The sequence below is a fragment of the Pseudophryne corroboree genome, chromosome 7 (genome assembly GCF_028390025.1).
Source record: "Pseudophryne corroboree isolate aPseCor3 chromosome 7, aPseCor3.hap2, whole genome shotgun sequence".
Lineage (NCBI taxonomy): Eukaryota > Metazoa > Chordata > Amphibia > Anura > Myobatrachidae > Pseudophryne > Pseudophryne corroboree.
The window spans coordinates 320,121,077-320,141,803 of NC_086450.1; the positions used below are offsets into that span (position 1 = coordinate 320,121,077).

The following is a 20,727-nucleotide window of genomic DNA, read 5'->3' on the forward strand; positions in this document are numbered from 1 at the left end:
CTCAACATAGTTTGGATGACCGCCTCAGATAATCATTTGGCTCTCAGGAGTGATGCCTCAAGAGCCACGCTGTCAAAGCCAGGCTGGCAAGGTCCAGATAAAGACAAGGGTCTGGGCACTGAGGAAGTAGAAGAGGACGCTCTGTCGATAGACCCTGCAGGTCTGAGAACCAATGCCGTCTGGGCCACGCTGGAGTGACTAGAAGTAGAAATCCTCCTTCTTGTTTGAACTTCCGCAGCTACCTGGGTAGGAGTGACACTGGAGAGAACACGTAGGGCAGCCGAAAGTTCCATGGAATCACCAGTGCATCCACGAATGCTGCTTGAGGATTCCTGGTCCTTGATCGGAAGACCGGAACCGAAGACACAATCAGGTCTACGTCTGGAAGACCTCACTTGTCCACTAGGAGTTGAAAGACTTCTGGATGAAGACTCCACTCTCCAGCGTGCACGTCTTGGTGACTGAGGAAGTCCGCTTCCCAGTTTAGGATGCCCGGAATTAACACTGGCGATATTGCTGGCAGACCCAACAAAGGATTTTTGATGCTTCCATCATATCCATGTGGCTTTGAGTGCTGCCTTGATGGTTTGCGTATGCCACCGTAGGGCATTGTCTGACCGCACTTGAACCAGCCTGCTCTGTACCAGAGGCAGGGCGAGAGTCAATGCATTGAACACCGGCCGCAACTTCTGAATGTTTATTGTGAGGAGTGACTCCTTCTTGGTCCAGCGACCCTGAAAAATGTGTTGCTCCTACACAGCACCCCATCCCCTCAGACTGGTGTCCGTTGTCAGCAGGACCCAGTCGGTGATCCAGACGGGACAGCCTCTGCTCAATTGATGGTCCTGTAGCCACCAGGTCAGCGACAGATGAACCTCCGGAGTCAAAGTGATCATGTGAGATCTGATCTGATGAGGTAGGCCATCCCAGTTGGAAAGGATTAACCTCTGCAGAGGGTGAGAATGAAATTGAGCGTACTCTACCATGCCGAATGCCAACACCATCAGGCCAAGTAATTGCATTGCCGAGTGTATCGACACTCTGGGGTGACAAAGGAAGCATCTTATCCTGTCTTTAAGTCTGATGACTTTTTCTGGAGACAGAAACAGTCTTTGACTGTGTGTGTCCAGGAGTGCCCCCAGGTGCACCATGCTCTGAGCTGGGACCAGTGAGGATTTCTTCCAATTGATGAGCCACCCGTAGGTTTGAAGGAAGCTTACCATCAGTTGTAGATGACTGAGGAAGACATCGTGGGAGTTTGTCAGAATCAGCAAGTCGTCCAGATACGGCAGGATCCTGTCTCCCTGGTGACGGAGATGGGCCGTCATTATGGCCATGACCTTGGTGAAGATCCGAGGAGCCATAGCCAGTCCAAATGGCAGAGTCTGGAACTAATAGTGGAGGTTGTCAATAGCAAACCGCAGATACTGCTGATGCGACATGGTAATAGGTATATGTAGGTACGCATGCTGTATATCCAGGGATACCATATAGTCTCCGGGTTCCATTGCCAGTATAATTGAGCACAGTGTTTCCATACGGAACTTGGACACTCTCACAAACTTGTTCAGTGATTTGAGGTTGAGTATAGGCCGGAAAGACCCATTGGGTTTCAGAACTAGAAACAGGGTCAAGTAATAATCTCTGCCTCGTTGGGCCAGAGGAACCGCACTACCACTCCTGTATTCAGGAGAGAACTCACAACCTTTTGCACAGCTTTCACCTTTAACGGATCTGAAGGGATAACCGTGGTGCAAAACAGGCAAGGGGGAAGTCTCTTGAAGGAGACTGCGTACCCATGAGAGTCATTAACTAGACCTGGGTGAACTGCAGAAGTCGGCCTCCCACCCTGGGGTCCCCCAGGGGTAGGCCCGACCGGTCATGCGGCAGGCTTGTCTTGTTTAGAAGCAGGCTGATGGACCACCCAGGACTGCTTTGCCTTGGGCTTAGTGGTTTTGAGAGCACGAGATTGTCTCGGGTATGCCTGACCTTTTGCTTTCCCTTGAGGCGGAAAGGAACAAAAAGTGGTACCTTTAGCATTCTGTGCAGAAGGATTAGTATTTGGGAGAAAAGCAGTCTTAGCAGCCGCCAATTCAGACACAATTTTATTTAGGTCTTCCCCAAACAAAATGTCCCCCTTAAAGGGGTTTACCTCCATGATCTTTTTGGAGTCTAGGTCCACTTTTCATGACCTCAACCACAGAATACAGAGAGCCAGGACAGATGTAGTCGATGCCTTGGCTGCCAACACACCCACCTTAGAGGACGCCTCCTGAATGTAATAGGCAGCGGTGGTAATGTGACACAGGTATTGTCTGGCATTGTCAGATATATCATCGGGCAGCACTTCCTCTAATGCCTGAACCCATGCTTCAATTCCTTTTGCAGCCCAAGAGGCCGCAATAGTGGGTCTATGTACAGCACCTGTAAGGGAGTAAATAGATTTCAGGCATCCCTGCACACGCTTATCTATCGGTCCCTTCAGTGAAGTGACAGTGGTGACAGGCAGAGTGGACGACACCACTAGGCGGGTGACATGAGAATCTACCAGCGGTGAATTTTCTCATTTGTTACATAATTCTGCAGGGAGAGGATAGCAAGCCAAGGCCTGTTTAGACAGAGGAATTTCTTCCCTGGATTAGATTGATGTCCACCAAATGGTCAGAATGGGGTAATAGATTTTTAACCATCTTCTGCCATTTAAACATACTATATCAGTTTTCTTAGCCACAGTAGTGGAATCCTCATCATTAGTGATTTGTAGGATTTGCTTAATAGCAACCACAAGGGCAGGGACATCAATTTGCAATGGAGAATCCTTGTCAGAAACACCTGATTCAGTGTCTGACAGGACAGTATGCTCACCCTCCTCTTCAGATGTCACAACTGAGAGATTTGTGGATTGTGAGGAGGAAGCAGCCCACTTAAATAACCCAGAAAAACTAGAGTGACCTGGAGTACATTTTTGTCTGACCAAGGAATGAATTAATTGCTGCAACTGATTAGACAAATTTTCCGCCCAAGGCAGATTACCCATAGGGACAATTTGGGGCTGTAATGGCACAGGTGGTCCCATAGGGGGCATAAGATGTTCCACCAGAATACCCAGTAGGTTTGTGAACGCAGCCCAGGGTGGCTCCTGATTAGATATAGGAGCTGTGGACTGACTGGGAGATGTATGATACATAGTACACAGACCATCATACACAGCTCCCCCCTCTGGTAAATCTTTGGTGCATGCTCTGCATGATGCAGGAGCATCCACAGACTTACTGCCCTTCTTTTTAGACATTATACACAAATGCAACAACAGAGTGAATTAGTACGATAAAGCCAGACAGAGTACAATACCTGCAAATAAATCCGTTAGTTTGTGACTGTAGACACAGTAAACAACACCAACAAATAAATCCGGTATTATGTGACTGAGTACACAGTATAATTCACATAATAGGTAAATACTGTGACACTATATCTATGACCCTGATGCACCTATTTCCTTAGGGTACAAAATATAGTGATAGATATATCTGGGAAACACACAGCAGATACAGACACACACAGTCACAGGCAATGCAGATAATTATTCTAACAATAAAACTGCACTGGACTAGTATATGTACAGATATATATATATATATATATATATATATATATATATAACACAGCACGGTCCTAGGCCGGAGGTACTGTATATATCAGAATACTCGTACAATATATCCTGTAATAGGTACACTTTTTCTTAACTAATGCTGTCTGTATAAAGACATGTAGAATACTCAAGTGTTTGTAAAGTCACAGCACTGCATACATGCGGCTTTACAAGGGAGATCTTACCCTGCAGTCCCAGAGACTAGCCAAAACTATGCTTATAAGATGGCACCCAGCATCTCAGTCAGTGAGTGAGGGAGAGTGTGAGGCAGGTCCAGGGTGAGAAAATCTACAGTAGATGTCGCACTGGGCCAGGGAGAGGCTACAGGTCAAGTGCCAGCTACCCTATGCTGGACTTCCACCCAAGGTACTAGCGAGTCTTATTAAATGGGGTGTCAGTACACTCGACCTGTGCTCTATTGCCCCGGTAGTCTAGTGGGGTCCCTGCTTGGTGACAGTGTCCATGCCAGTGCCGCGACCCGTCTCCCTAGGTCGCGAACGGAACGCAATTTAATGGGGGGTCCTACCTGGGGGACCCTCTTACCTCCTCCCCGTAGCAGCCACGCAAACCAGGAGAGCGACTGCGACCGTGTGCCTAAAGCCGGAGCGTCTCTGCCGCAAGTACCCGGGAACAGGCCTCAGGAGTATGCAACGCTGCTTGGGAGGTGATGGAGCTGCAGCGCTGAAGTGTCACCATCACATACAGCGCTAGCAGCCCAGTTTTGAAGAAATTTTCTGTCAGAAAAAGCTCTTTCAGGGCTGCCCAGTGCAGCCCACCTGCTAAGTGACCTGCTGCTGCAGACATCAACTGAAACTTAGCTGAGCTCACAGTGCCTGGAGGGTGGGTTATAGAGAAGGCCCCAATGCATCCTGGGACAGCCTAAAGCTTTAGCCTGTTGGTGCCTCTGGATCAAGATCCACTCTACACCCAGATGTTTTCCTGTGGAAACCAATGTAACTTGCTGCAGAAAGTTCAGTTTTTTCAACCTGTCGGAAATTAGGACAGGAATTGAATATACCCCAAAGAGTATTGCTTTTGGTGTATTTTCCCTACAGGAGATACCAAAGACCTAGGAGAGATCCTCAACTATTGTTATCTGTAGGAACAAGATCTGGGTTGTTGATAAACTATTGATGAAATGCTTATCTTTCAGGAAGATTCCAGGCTCTTTGCATATAAATAATCCTCTGTGTGACAATACCAGGCCGGTTAGATTCAGGATCCATTTAACTCTGAGATATCTGTACACAGTAAATTCACTGGTAGCCATATCATTGGGATTCATCATAATTAAATAATATATAATTTATTTTCTTGACTTGATTCCACCATGATCACAATAATGGACCATTCAAATTCATGTTACTGGGCCTGGTGATGGTGTGTTTGCCCTTTTTTGTATAACTTCTATGTCTTTAATGTTAGTAAAGTTCTTCTAAACAGACAATACCTGAAATGGATGAGTCCACGTTTCTGATAGAACATAATTTCTTTTTTCACATCCTCGATCTGCCCGTTCAGCTGTATAACTAAGGGGATGCTCTTCTGATCTACCCACACTGTCTTTAATAGAAAATTTGACTTTTTTGGCTAAAAAAATAGACATATTTTAGTAAGTAATTTTGAAAAAAAAATATATATATATTTTTTTAAAACATAAAATACAGGCTTACTGTACATAGCAGATGAGACAGTGTGAGGTTCATGTGTCCAATTTTATACAAATCTTCCCATTTATATGGGAAAGGCAGTGGCTTAGTTAAGAAGATGGCTGCAGATGAGGAGTTGCACTATTTAGCTTCTTGTGACGGATTGAGATGGGTAGATCAGGATGTGTGTTGCTCAATATGTCTAATACGCCTTTATTGTGCACTAATATGCTTTTATTATGCTAACATGCAAACAGAAGGTTTTGCTTAAATGAGCTTTAAAGGGTGGTGGTGGGAGGGGTGTTTATGGGGATTTCAGGGTTAAAGTGGGCTTCATAGAGTAGGTTATCCAAAGGGCTTGATTTTTCCATGTCTATGCTAGTGGCTGCAATCAAGTCTCAGCCTATACTGTACATCTTATATATACAGATGTGTCCACATACACCTTTTCTATTTTGCTCAATTTGGCACGCCATGCGTAGCACAGCTAAGCTATTTACTATGAGTAGCGAGTTGATGAATTGAAACATTTTTGTTTGCCATAATAGAGTACGTATACAGTAGCATATTACAGAAGCAAAGTAAGAAAAATCACAAAGCATGGCTATCTAAATCACTGAATCTATGGCATGCCAAACCACGCCATACATGGCAAGATATAGGAAATGTGTATGTGGACACATCTGTAATAGTCATACGGTGTGACATATAATAAAGACAGCCATCATTTTCAGAACTCTTATGAGTCGTTATCCATCCAAATGAGACTTCTCTGAGCGTTATTTTAGGAGTAGTTGGAAAAGTTGAACTAGTATTCAGACTTTCAAGTGAAGTTTTTACTCTTTCTAGCATTGTTAGTGCATTTGCATCAGAGGCCATGCAGAGCCATTTCACAGCAGTAATTCCCAAAAACTGATTGTGTTTGTGGACAAGTAGACAAATTGTGCACAACTAAATGCACTGGATTGTGATTATTTTGTGATTTGTAAATGATCCACAATAACCACATTAAATAAAAACAGGATTATGAGAAAAATAAGAATTTACTCACCGGTAATTCTATTTCTCGTAGTCCGTAGTGGATGCTGGGTACTCCGTATGGACCATGGGGAATAGACGGGCTCCGCAGGAGACTGGGCACTCTTAAAAGAAAGATTAGGTACTATATCTGGTGTGCACTGGCTCCTCCCTCTATGCCCCTCCTCCAGACCTCAGTTAGGGAAACTGTGCCCGGAAGAGCTGACATTACTAGGAAAGGATTTGGAATCCAGGGTAATACTCATACCAGCCACACCAATCACACCATACAACTTGTGATAACTATACCCAGTTAACAGTATGAAACAACTGAGCCTCATTCAACAGATGGCTCAGAACACTAATCCTATAGTTAAGCAATAACTATATACATGTATTGCAGAAAGTCCGCACTTGGGATGGGCTCCCAGCATCCACTACGGACTACGAGAAATAGAATTACCGGTGAGTAAATTCTTATTTTCTCTGACGTCCTAGTGGATGCTGGGTACTCCGTAAGGACCATGGGGATTATACCAAAGCTCCCAAACGGGCGGGAGAGCGCGGATGACTCTGCAGCACCGAATGAGCAAACTCAAGGTCCTCCTCAGCCAGGGTATCAAACTTGTAGAATTTTGCAAAAGTGTTTGATCCCGACCAAGTAGCAGCTCGGCAAAGTTGTAAAGCCGAGACCCCTCGGGCAGCCGCCCAAGAAGAGCCCACCTTCCTTGTGGAATGGGCTTTAATGATTTAGGATGCGGCAGTCCAGCCGCAGAATGTGCAAGTTGAATCGTGCTACAGATCCAACGAGCAATAGTCTGCTTTGAAGCAGGAGCACCCAGCTTGTTGGGTGCATGCAGGATAAACAGCGAGTCAGTTTTTCTGACTCTAGCCGTCCTGGAAACATAGATTTTCAGGGCCCGGACTACGTCCAGCAACTTGGAATCCTCCAAGTCCCGAGTAGCCGCAGGCACCACAATAGGTTGGTTCAAATGAAACGCTGATACCACTTTAGGGAGAAATTGGGGACGAGTCCTCAATTCTGCCCTGTCCATATGGAAAATCAGATATGGGCTTTTACAGGACAAAGCCGCCAATTCTGACACATGCCTAGCTGAGGCCAAGGCCAACAGCATGACTACCTTCCACGTGAGATACTTCAACTCCACGGTCTGAAGTGGCTCAAACCAATGTGATTTTAGGAAATCCAACACTACGTTGAGATCCCAAGGTGCCACTGGAGGCACAAAAGGGGGCTGAATATGCAGCACTCCCTTAACAAACGTCTGAACTTCAGGCAGTGAAGCCAGTTCTTTTTGAAAAAAAATAGACAGGGCTGAAATCTGGACTTTAATGGATCCCAATTTTAGGCCCATAGTCACTCCTGACTGTAGGAAGTGCAGAAATCGACCCAGCTGAAATTCCTCTGTTGGGGCCTTCCTGGCCTCACACAAAGCAACATATTTTCGCCATATACGGTGATAATGTTGTGCTGTCACGTCTTTCCTAGCCTTTATCAGCGTAGGAATCACTTCATCTGGAATGCCCTTTTCCGTTAGGATCCGGCGTTCAACCGCCATGCCGTCAAACGCAGCCGCGGTAAGTCTTGGAACAGACACGGCCCCTGCTGTAACAGGTCCTGTCTGAGAGGCAGAGGCCATGGGTCCTCTGAGATCATTTCTTGTAGTTTTGGGTACCAAGTTCTTCTTGGCCAATCCGGAACGATGAGTATAGTTCTTACTCCTCTCTTTCTTACTATCCTCAGTACCTTGGGCATGAGAGGAAGAGGAGGGAACACATAAACCGACTGGTACACCCACGGTGTCACTAGTGCGTCCACAGCTATCGCCTGAGGGTCTCTTGACCTGGCGCAATATTTTTTTAGCTTTTTGTTGAGGCGGGACGCCATCATGTCCACCTGTGGCCGTTCCCAACGGTTTACAATCTGCGTGAAGACTTCTGGATGAAGTCCCCACTCTCCAGGGTGGAGGTCGTGCCTGCTGAGGAAGTCTGCTTCCCAGTTGTCCACTCCCGGAATGAACACCGCTGACAGTGCTAGCACGTGATTCTCCGCCCATCAGAGAATCCTTGTGGCTTCTGCCATCGCCATCCTGCTTCTTGTGCCGCCCTGTCGGTTTACATGGGCGACCGCCGTGATGTTGTCTGACTGAATCAGCACCGGTTGGTCTTGAAGCAGGGGTTATGCTTGACTTAGGGCATTGTAAATGGCCCTTAGTTCCAGAATATTTATGTGTAGGGAAGTCTCCTGACTCAACCACTGTCCTTGGAAGTTTCTTCCCTGAGTGACTGCCCCCCAACCTCGGAGGCTTGCATCCGTGGTCACCAGGACCCAGTCCTGAATGCCGAATCTGCGGCCCTCGAGAAGATGAGCACTCTGCAGCCACCACAGCAGAGACACCCTGGCCCTCGGGGACAGGGTGATCAGCCGATGCATCTGAAGATGCGATCCGGACCACTTGTCTAACAGATCCCACTGAAAGATCCTTGCATGGAACCTGTCGAAGGGAATTGCTTCGTAAGAAGCTACCATCTTTCCCAGAACTCGCGTGCAGTTATGCACCGACACCTGTTTTGGTTTCAGGAGGTCTCTGACCAGAGATGACAACTCCTTGGCCTTCTCCTCCGGGAGAAACACCTTCTTCTGTTCTGTGTCCAGAATCATGCCCAAGAACAGCAGACGCGTCGTAGGAATCAGCTGCGACTTTGGGATATTCAGAATCCAGCCGTGCTGTTGTAGCACTTCCCGAGATAGTGCTACTCCGACTAACAACTGCTCCTTGGACCTTGCCTTTATAAGGAGATCGTCCAAGTACGGGATAATTATAACTCCCTTCTTTCGAAGGAGTATCATCATTTATGCCATTACCTTGGTAAATACCCTCGGTGCCGTGGACAGACCAAACGGCAACGTCTGGAATTGGTAATGGCGGTCCTGTACCACAAACCTGAGGTACTCCTGGTGAGGCGGGTAAATGGGGACATGTAGGTAAGCATCCTTGATGTCCAGTGACACCATAAAATCCCCCTCTTCCAGGCTTGCAATAACCGCCATGAGCGATTCCATTTTGAACTTGAACTTCCTTATATAAGTGTTCAAGGATTTCAAATTTAGAATGGGTCTCACCGAACCGTCTGGTTTCGGTACCACAAACATTGTGGAATAGTAACCCCGTCCCTGTTGAAGGAGGGGAACTTTGATTATCACCTGCTGAAGGTACGGCTTGTGAATTGCCGCCAGTACTACCTCCCTTTCCTTGGGAGTAGCTGGCAAGGCTGATTTGAGGTAACGGCGAGGGGGAGACGCCTCGAACTCCAGCTTGTATCCCTGAGATACCACTTGTAGAACCCAGAGATCCACCTGTGAGCGAACCCACTGGTCGCTGAAGTTCCGGAGACGGGCCCCCACCGCATCTGGCTCCACCTGTGGAGCCCCAGCAGCATGCGGTGGACTTAGTGGAAGCAGGGGAGGATTTTTGTTCCTGGGAACTGGCTGTCTGGTGCAGCTTTTTCCCTCTACCCCTGCCTCTGGGCAGAAAGGACGCGCCTCTGACCCGCTTCCCTTTCTGTGGCCGAAAGGACTGTACTTGATAATACGGTGCTTTCTTAGGCTGTGAGGGAACCTGAGGTAAAAAAGTCGACTTCCCAGCTGTTGCTGTGGATACGAGGTCCGAGAGAGGGTGGTCTTCTGTATGCCGGCGGTCGGGCTCCCGGCGCTCAGTATACCGGCGCCGGGAGCCCGACCGCCAGCATACCGACACTTATTTTCCCTCGTGGGGGTCCACGACCCCCATAGAGGGAGAATAAAATAGTGTGGCGCGCGTAGCGCGCCACCGTGCCCGTAGCGTGGCGAGCGCAGCGAGCCCGCAAGGGGCTCATTTGCGCTCTCCACACTGTCGGTAAGCCGGCGGTCGGCCTCCCGGCGCCGGTATGCTGGTCGCCGGGAGTCCGACCGCCGGCCAGCCGTAGTGAACCCCCGAGAGACCGTCCCCAAACAATTCCTCACCTTTATAAGGCAAAACTTCCATGTGCCTTTTAGAATCAGCATCACCTGTCCACTGCCGAGTCCATAATACTCTCCTGGCAGAAATAGACATTGCATTAATTCCAGATGCCAGCCGGCAAATGTCCCTCTGTGCATCCCTCATATATAAGACTACGTCTTTAATATGCTCTATGGTTAGCAAAATAGTATCCCTGTCAAGGGAATCAATGTTATCTGACAGGGTATCAGACCATGCTGCTGCAGCACTACACATCCATGCTGAAGCAATAGCAGGTCTCAGTATAGTACCTGAGTGTGTATACACAGACTTCAGGATAGCCTCCTGCTTTCTATCTGCAGGCTCCTTTAAGGCGGCCGTATCCTGAGACGGCAGTGCCACCTTTTTTGATAAGCGTGTGAGCGCCTTGTCCACCCTAGGGGATGTTTCCCAACGCAACCTGTCCGTTGGCGGGAAAGGGTACGCCATTAGTAACCTCTTAGAAATCACTAATTTCTAGATTGTAAGCTTGCGAGCAGGGCCTTCCTACCTCTATGTCTGTCTGTTTTTACCCAGTTTTGTTCTATTACTGTTGTTCTAATTGTAAAGCGCAACGGAATATGCTGCGCTATATAAGAAACTGTTAATAAATAAATAATCTGGGGAACACCACGCTTCTTCACACAATTCATTTAACTCATCAGATGGGGGAAAAGTCACTGTCTGCTTTTTCTCCCCAAACATAATACCCTTTTTAGTGGTAACCGGGTTAATGTCAGAAATGTGCAACACATTTTTCATTGCCGTAATCATGCATCGGATGGCCCTTGTGGATTGTACATTTGTCTCATCCTCGTCTACACTGGAGTCAGACTCCGTGTCGACATCTGTGTCTGCCATCTGAGGTAGCGGGCATTTTTGAGCCCCTGATAGCCTCTGAGACGCCTGGGCAAGCGCGGGCTGAGATGCCGGCTGTCCCAAAGCTGTTACGTCATCGAACCTTTTATGCAAGGAGTTGACACTGTCGGTTAATACCTTCCACATATCCATCCACTCTGGTGTCGGCCCCGCAGGGGGCGACATCACACTTATCGGCTCCTGCTCCGCCTCCACGTAAGCGTCCTCATCAAACATGTCGACACAGCCGTACCGACACACCGCACACACACACAGGGAATGCTCTGACTGAGGACAGGACCCCACAAAGTCCTTTGGGGAGACAGAGAGAGAGTATGCCAGCACACACCAGAGCGCTATATAACAGAGGGATTTACACTAACACAAAGTGAATTTTCCCCCAATAGCTGCTTATATCACCTTTTGCGCCTAAATTTATGTGCCCCCCCTCTCTTTTTTACCCTTCTCGTAGTGTATACTGCAGGGGAGAGCCTGGGGAGTGTCCTTCCAGCGGAGCTGTGAAGAGAAAATGGCGCTGGCTGTGCTGAGGAAGATAGCCCCGCCCCTTCAGCGGCGGGCTTCTCCCGCTTTTTTAATAATATTTATGGCGGGGGATTAGGCACATATACAGTTTATAACTGTATTATGTGCATTTTGCCAAAAAGGTATACATATTGCAGCCGAGGGCGCCCCCCCCCAGCGCCCTGCACCCACCAGTGACCGGAGTGTGGTGTGCTGTAGGAGCAATGGCGCACAGCTGCAGTGCTGTGCGCTACCTTATTGAAGACCGGAGTCTTCAGCCGCCGATTTTCTCCTGGTTCTTCCGTCTTCTGGCTCTGCAAGGGGGACGGCGGCACGGCTCCGGGAACGGACGATCGAGGTCGGGCCCTGTGTTTGATCCCTCTGGAGCTAATGGTGTCCAGTAGCCTTAGAAGCACAAGCTAGCTGCAAGCAGGTAGGTTTGCTTCTCTCCCCTCAGTCCCTCGTAGCAGTGAGTCTGTTGCCAGCAGATCTCACTGAAAATAAAAAACCTAACAAATACTTTCTTTTCTAGTAAGCTCAGGAGAGCCCACTAGGTGCATCCAGCTCTGGCCGGGCACAGATTCTAACTGAGGTCTGGAGGAGAGGCATAGAGGGAGGAGCCAGTGCACACCAGATATAGTACCTAATCTTTCTTTTAAGAGTGCCCAGTCTCCTGCGGAGCCCGTCTATTCCCCATGGTCCTTACGGAGTACCCAGCATCCACTAGGACGTCAGAGAAACACTAGTCAGCAGGTTCATAAAAAATGGGTGGATATCACCAGGACTGCACGAGGCAGGATAAAATAATTGCATCCACTCATAGGCAAGGATATTTGCCTGACTGACACTTGTACATTATGGTGTTGACCTCAGCATCTGCTCAATTGCATTTGAGCACAGATTTCTATCTACTGACAAAGTGTATTTTGCTTATCCAACTCCTCTTTATCTTAAATTGAAGTAAAATTGTACCAAGTTGCTAAGTTCATAAAGCTTAATCAAAGTGTCAGATATATATGTTACCAGTAAATTTAGAATTCAGTTATTATACGCAATGACAATATGCCGGTAACACAGACACGGTAAGTGAATCTTTAAAATGTCTGTAACGTACCAAGTCCGTGATCCAATAATCAGCTGTCACATTAAACTCCTGTTTTGCACTCTTGATCTTGAATGAAAGAATCTTAATTTTCTCATTATTTTCCAAGTGAATCTCATTTTTAATTAGTTGATTCCACAGCGACACCATTTCACTGTAACTTCGGAAGGAATTGCCTCCAATGAAATTCACAGAGGAAGCCTAAGGACAAGATGAATCAATTCAAAGTATTTGTAATTAGAACTCACAGGCCTAAAAAAAACATAAATCAAATGCAGTATGCTGAATACATTTCTGATTACTTTACAGTGGATATGATTTACTATTGTTTATTCTACTCCTGCAGAATTTTTATACATGTTTTGGAGCCAGCTAGAAAATAATTGCACAGGGTTTTAGTGTGCAATAAAAAATAGCAGTAAAACTGACAGAGAGATTATGGCGTGGAAACAGAGGAATTGGAGTTAAAAGTGATAACATTTTTAACTGTTTTTCAAAATATTGTATTTAAGCTTAAAAACTACATAAAAAACAGTGTAAATGAACGCAATCATTAAAAGGCCCCATACACTACTGCGACATGTCCGTCTGACATGTTGCAGGTGATCACCCCGGCAGCCTCTCGGGCGGCAGGATCACCCAAGATACATCATATGCTGTCCTTTTGCATACAATATATCTTGGGCGATCCCAGCCATGCCTGTGGAGTCTGACATATCATGAGTGAAGCACGTTCAATCTGGAGGATCCGATCCGATGTTCACGGGAACGCGCATCGGATCGGATCAGATCAGATCAGAAACAACTCCAAAATGGACGATTTCACCCGATATATCGGCCCAAATGCCTGAAATCGAATTAAATCGGGCATTATCGTTCTAGTGTATGGGGCCCTTAAGACAACTAATCACTAATATCTAGTTCTATACCTAGCAAATCTAATTGTGCTTTAGTAAAACCATTAGGCTTTCAAACCATTAAATTCACTTAAGGTTAAACTTCACTACCTGCCCATCTGCTAAGAAAGCACTACCTGGCCATCTCTGTCAGACGAAAGCATCACCAGGCCATCTCTGCCAGAAGAAAACACCACCTGGCCTTCTCTGCCAGAAGAAAGCACCACCTGGCCTTCTCTGTCAGAAGAAAGCACCACCTGGCCTTCTCTGTCAGAAGAAAGCACTACCTGGCCTTCTCTGTCAGAAGAAAGCACCACCTGGCCTCCTCTGTCAGAACAAAGCATCACCTGGCCAACTGTGTCACAGGAAAGCACTATCTGGCCATATCTGTCTGAAGAAATCCCTACCTGCCCATCTCTGTCTGAAGAAAGCACTACCTGCCCATCTCTGTCTGACAAAAGCACAACCTGCCCATCTTTGTCTGAAGAAAGCACTACCCAACAGTGTAAATGAACACAATCATTAAGACAACTAATCAGTAATATCTACTTGTATATCTAGCACATTTAAGAGTACTTAAATAAAAAGACTGGGCTTATAAACCATTAAATTCACTAAAGGAAAATCTGCACTACATGCCCATTTGTGTCATAAGAAAGCCCACCTGGCCATCTCTGTCAGAAGAAAAAGCCCACCTGCCCATCTCTGTCTGAAGAAAGCACTACTAGGCCATCTATATCTGAACAAAGCAATACCAATCTTTCCTCTTTGAAAAAAAGCACTACCTGGCCATTTCTGTCCAAAGAAAGCACAATCTGCCCATCTCAGTCTGAAGAAATCACAACCTGCCCATCTCTGTCGGAAGAAAGAACTCTCTGGCTATCTCTGTCAGAAGAAAGCACTCTCTGGCCATCTCTGTCAGAAGAAAACACTCTCTGGCCATCTCTGTCAGAAGAAAGCACTCTCTGGCCATCTATCTGGACAAAGCAATACCTTCCCATCTCTTTTCAAGAAAGCACTAACTAGTCACCTCTGTCTGAAGAAATCACTAGCTGCCCATCTCTGTCTGAAGAAAGCTCCCCTGGCCATCTCTGTCTTAAGAAAGCACTACCTACCCACCTCTGTCTGAAGAAAGAACAACCTGGCCATTTCTGGTGAAGAATCCACTGTGCCTATCTCAGTTTGAAGAAAGCACCTTCTGCCCAAATCTGTCTACAGAAAGCACCACCAGCCCATCTCAATGTGAAGAAAGCACTGCCTGACCATCTCAGAAAGCACCTTCTGCCCAACTCTCAGTCTGATGAAAGCACTATCTGCTTTTTTGTAGATGAAAAAACCCTTCCTACCCATCTCTGTCTATGTAATGCTGTGTGGAAAAACTTTGTAGCACAACTCTAACTTTATATACCTTCAATAGTGATACATAAATATGACGTTAGCTACTGGGGTCAAGCTCAAAATACGAAGTCAGATTTGAAAAGGGGCTGCTTTTGAGATTGGAAATGGGGGATCAACACAGATATCTCTTTCAGGGGATCCTTAATATTTGCAGTTACCCCCTTTCCCAAAAATGGTTGTGTTACCAAGACTAATTTTGTTTTTGATTTCTATTTAATACTGACTTCCTATATAACATATACACATTAAATAATACATGGAAAATAAACAATCGTAAACTTGGACTGACTCGTAGGTAAGTAACCGTAGGTGTGTGTATATGAATTCTCCCCTCTTTCTCACTTCCTGTGTCTTTATGGAACATTTCCAACACTAGGTTTTTGACAGATAGAGCTTTCCCAGCAGACACTTCCACTATGGTCTGGTAAGCATGTCGCTGTGGCTGATGGAGTTTGAGTGCTGAGTATAGATACAGCCATGGAGTATCCATCGTAAACGCCCCTGAGTAAAAATAGAGAATGATGAGGTCAGATGCTACATTTTAGAATGATCACTTATAAGGTGTTGTGCGGCTTCTAGCAAAACCTCTTTATCAGTTAGTATAGGGTGATAAAAACGTGTTGTTCTACAGAGCCTTATCAGTGTGAAAACAGTCACAGCACTAAGATGTTAAGGGAGAGATCCATGCTTAAATTCTAATATCACCAGATTACTTAGAAGTAAAGCACGGATCTCTCAGTGTATATGCCTCACAGCAATAGCAGGCACAATATGGCAGGTCGCTCATTTCACCGCTGGGTGAAATGAGCGCCCCACCCCCCCGTCCCATCCTTGCTCATCGCACATCGCGCTGTGTGCTGAGCGGTCTGTGATAGATCGCTCAGCACACTTCTCTCCCCATGTGTACAGGGTTGTAGTTTCTAACATTGAATTAAGTTTCCAGGTGTATTCTGAAGCTGGTCAGATACCTCAAGTCAAGTTATATGCAACCCAACTTTCCAAAGTTACATGACAACTGGGTATAATCCTAAAGGTTCACATAATTCCTATTTAGGGGGAGATGTATCAAACAAGAGGAATGGTTGGCATAGCATCTAATCCGAATCTGATTGATTGGTTGCTAAGGCCAACCCCTCCATTTGTCCTCTTTATATAGTTTTGTACATCTCCCCCATTGCATATTCACAAAGATAGATGTTCAATTTTACCTTCCCATTTCTGAAGGTCATTTTTGGACGTGTCTTTCCACTGTAGTCCAGCAACAAACGGCATACGGTCATTGTACTGTACTTTGAAGTTGGTGTTGCTTTCTAGAGCGGAGTGAGTATGTAGAAGTTGTGTTCTGTAATTCACCTGTTTCTCGGAAACTTGTAGTGTGAACTAAAAAATAAGTGCACATTCTGTCATCAACATTTTATCGAAATAAAGGTAAATAAGTATTACAGGGACTACTTGAAGTATTTTAGGGACTAGCTTTATTAATATAACTTTTTTATTTTTCATTATAAATAAAGCGACAACCATTTCAAATGTTTGTTACATTTTTATAGTTGATGCTTGTCATTTCATCTCATTATCTCATACTTAAGATAATAAACACATGTTGTCCAAAGAAAGTTAATAAAGAAAGGTAGACTTCTTATGGCTACTAGGAGCCGGATAACCCCCATGGGTCTGATTTAGAGATGATCACTAAAGGCACCACTGCAGCATCTTTGTATTCAGCAGGTGTGCTACAATATACTAAGGCCACAGCAGACATCTTGTGTGAATAGACTGTGTCTACTCTCTACTGTTGACTTCTGAAATCCACTGGCTGTCTCAAAAAATACAGCATCAGATCCACTGCATGAATACTGGGCAGTCACCAGACATCTGCGTAACTGTCAGGTTACTCAGGATGTCCGGCAAACCACTTGCTACTGGGACCAATGAAACTACATTCATGGACATACACACTGGCTTCAGCATGCCCAGTAAATGGGTCCCATATTCTGCATTGGTCCACCTCCCCACCCCAAAACCGCTGCAGACTGTTACTTACCTGATGTCTGCAATCGCTCTGCTCTGACATTGCTAGACCAGATCTGCACATGCAAAGTGCAGCTCCTGCGCATGTGCCAGTGGCGTAACTACTGCCCCCGCAGTCCTCGCGGTGGCTTGGGGGCGAGGGGCTGTGAGGGCGCCACTGATTACAGCAGACTGACATGCGGACGAGCGCCCGCATGTCAGACTGCTTTCTCCTTCCCGCCGCCGCTTGTTGGAGGGACACGGACGGCACAGCGTGTGCCTCTCCTGTGTCCCTCCTGCATCATCTCCGGCGGCCGCGGGTCTAATAGGGGGAAGTGCCGTCCGTGAGCTCTAATTGGCTCACGGACGGCACTTCCCCCTATTAGACCCGCGGCCGCCGGAGATGATGCAGCAGGAGGGACACAGGAGAGGCGATCTGTGCCCTCCGTGTCCCTCCAATAAGCGACGGCGGCACTGGGAGGAATATCTGGCACTGGGGGGGGGGGGATGTCTGGCACTGGGGCATATATGGCACTGGGGGGGAGATGTCTGGCACTAGGGGGGATATCTGGCACTGGGGCATATATGGCACTGGGGGGGGGGATGTCTGGCACTGGGGAATATATGGCACTGGGGGGGGGATGTCTGGCACTGGGGGGGATATCTGGCACTGGGGGGGGGATGTCTGGCACTGGGGCATATATGGCACTGGGGGGGGAGATGTCTGGCACTAGGGGGGATATCTGGCACTGGGGCATATATGGCACTGGGGGGGGGATGTCTGGCACTGGGGGGGATGTCTGGCACTGGGGGGGATATCTGGCACTGGGGGGGGGGGTCTGGCACTGGGGCATATATGGCACTGGGGGGGGATGTCTGGCACTGGGACATATATGGCACTGGGGGGGGATGTCTGGCACTGGGGGGGATATCTGGCACTGGGGGGGGGATGTCTGGCACTGGGGCATATATGGCACTGGGGGGGGATGTCTGGCACTAGGGGGGATATCTGGCACTGGGGGAATATCTGGCACTGGGGGCATATGTGGCACTGGGGGGGAATATATGGCACTGGCGGCATATCTGGCACGGGGGGAATATCTGGCACTGGGGGCATATGTGGCACTGGGGGGGAATATCTGGCACTGGGGGCATATGTGGCACTGGGGGGGGGTATATGTGTACCTGGCACATGGGGGGGGCTATATTTGGCACCGGGGGCATGTGAGTACCTGGCACCGTGGGGGAATATCTGGCACTGGGGTCATATGTGGCACTGGGAGCACAGCCCTAGCAACAAGGACTACCTCCTAGCAACGAGCATGACACCCAGTGCATGAAACACCTGACAACGAGCATGACACCCAGTGCATGAAACACCTGGCAACGAGCATGACACCCAGTGCATGAAACCCCTGACAACGAGAAGGTAATTGAAAAGTAATTAGAAGCCTTACTGTAGGACTTAATGTGTAATGGGCATTACGGTGTGTGGCATAATGTATCACGGACATTGCGGTGTGTGTCATAATGTGTCACAGGCATTACGGTGTATGGTATACTATATCGCGGGCATTGTGATATGTGGTATAATGTCTCAGGGTCATTGCAGTGTGTGGCATAATGTATCACGGACATTGCGGTGTGTGTCATAATGTGTCAGGCATTACGGTGTGTGGTATACTATATCACGGGCATTGTGGTATGTGGTATAATGTCTCAGGGTCATTGCAGTGTGGCATAATACATAACGGGCATTGCGGTGTGTGGCATAGGGTATAACGGGCAGGGCATTGCAGTATGTGTCACAGGCATTACGGTGTATGGTATACTATATCACGGGCATTGTGGTATAATGTCTCAAGGTCATTGCGGTGTGTGTCATAATGTGTCACAGGCATTGTATGTGCTATAATGTATCAGGGGCATTGCAGTGTATAGCATAATGTATAACGGGCATTGCGATTCCTGTCATAATGTGTCGGGGGCATTACGGTGTGTGGCATAATGTGTCACAGGCATTACGGTGTGTGGCATAATGTGTCACAGGCATTACGGTGTGTGGCATAATGTGTCGGGGGCATTATGGTGTGTGGCATAATGTGTCATGTGCATTATTGTGTGTGGAATAATGTCTAAGGGCCATTGCAGTATGTGGCATAATGTATACTGGGCATTACTATAAGGAGGAAAAATGACAAATAATGTAAGGGGCATGAATCAGGATTATTTTTCTTTCCTGTGGTGGCTAACGTCTGGGCGTGCAGGTTGCAAAACTGGGGTATAAGGTAGTCTTTTCCTGCAATACCACGCCCCTTTATGAGAAACCACGCCCATTCCAACAAAACCACGCCCCTTTTTTTGCATTTATCCCTTTCTTGCTCCCAATTATGCGGCGGGTGGGGGTGGGGGGGGGGGGGTGGGGCGCCAAAGAATTTTTTGGCTTGGGGGAGAAAAATTTCTAGTTACGCCACTGGCATGTGCAGATCATAAAACATCAGAACTCTGCATAAAAATCAATTTGGCAAACAACTCTGAATCAGGCCCAATATTAAAAAGCAGACATCATTTAAAAGTGTTTCTACAAACATGACAGTAAGTTCAGTGAGCTCCTGTGCCTGAATAGTCAGCAGATGACAATATAACAGAGCACTTTTGGGATGTGGTGGAGCCGGAGATTCGAAGCAAGAATGTGCAGCTGAGAAATCTGCAGCAACTGTGTGATGCCATCATCTCACCATGGTCCAAAGTCTGTAAGGAAAGGTTCCAGCGTCTAGTTGTGATGTCTCTCCCAGTCCAGTCACACAGTGCCCTTCGCCGTGGAGCCATTCAGTCTGCATTGGGGCAGCAGCCATCAGAAGAGGCATGGTGAGGAGCAGTGCTTAAAGTGGTCCTAGAGAGGTGGTGGAACTCACCCCCCTTCCCACGGCGCCCATGAAATAAAGATATTGCGCGCGCCGTAGGCGCGCGCAGCAAAAAGGGGGTGTGGTCTCAAAAAGAAAGGGGCGTGGTCACACAATAGTAATAATGCCCACAGTAGTAGTACCCAAGTGGAAATTTTGAAGTGGGGGTATGGAAAAGTGAAGGGTGCAATTATGTGCGCGCCGAAGGCGCGCGCACTCCTGACAAGGGGGCGTGGCCACGCAAAAGGGGGCGTGCCCTTCAGTGTAGTTTACCACACCATATACCCCTTATACACATTATGCACCACAATAGGACCCCTTTCACATTATAGCTCACAGTATGAGCCGAAATTCACATTTATACCACACAGTATGAGCCACATTCATATTACACCACACAGTATGAGCCAAATTCACATTACACCACACAGTATGAGCCAAATTCACATTACACCACACGATATGAGCCGAAATTCACATTACACCACACAGTATGAGTCGAAATTCACATTATAGCACACGGTATGAGCCGAAATTCACATTATAGCACACAGAATGAGCCAAAATTCACATTATAGCACAGAGAATGAGCCGAAATTCACATTATAGAGTGACAGAGAGAGTGACAGCAGGGACATGGAAAGTGACAGCAGGGACATGGAAAGTGACAGCAGGGACAT

The 20,727-nt window shown here is 47.1% G+C and overlaps 1 protein-coding gene across 1 annotated transcript in view; it reads right to left on the reverse strand.

Moving 5' to 3' along the window:
* The window catches only part of LOC134945174 (uncharacterized), a 532,944-nt gene that overhangs the window by 440,005 nt on the left and 72,212 nt on the right, over window positions 1–20,727 (reverse strand). Inside the window, exons 14-17 of the mRNA XM_063934300.1 lie at window positions 16,343–16,514; window positions 15,424–15,635; window positions 12,853–13,041; window positions 5,103–5,242 (exon numbers count right to left, since the gene is read on the reverse strand). Coding sequence (XP_063790370.1) covers window positions 5,103–5,242; window positions 12,853–13,041; window positions 15,424–15,635; window positions 16,343–16,514 — 713 coding nt within the window. The remainder of the gene's footprint in view (window positions 1–5,102; window positions 5,243–12,852; window positions 13,042–15,423; window positions 15,636–16,342; window positions 16,515–20,727) is intronic.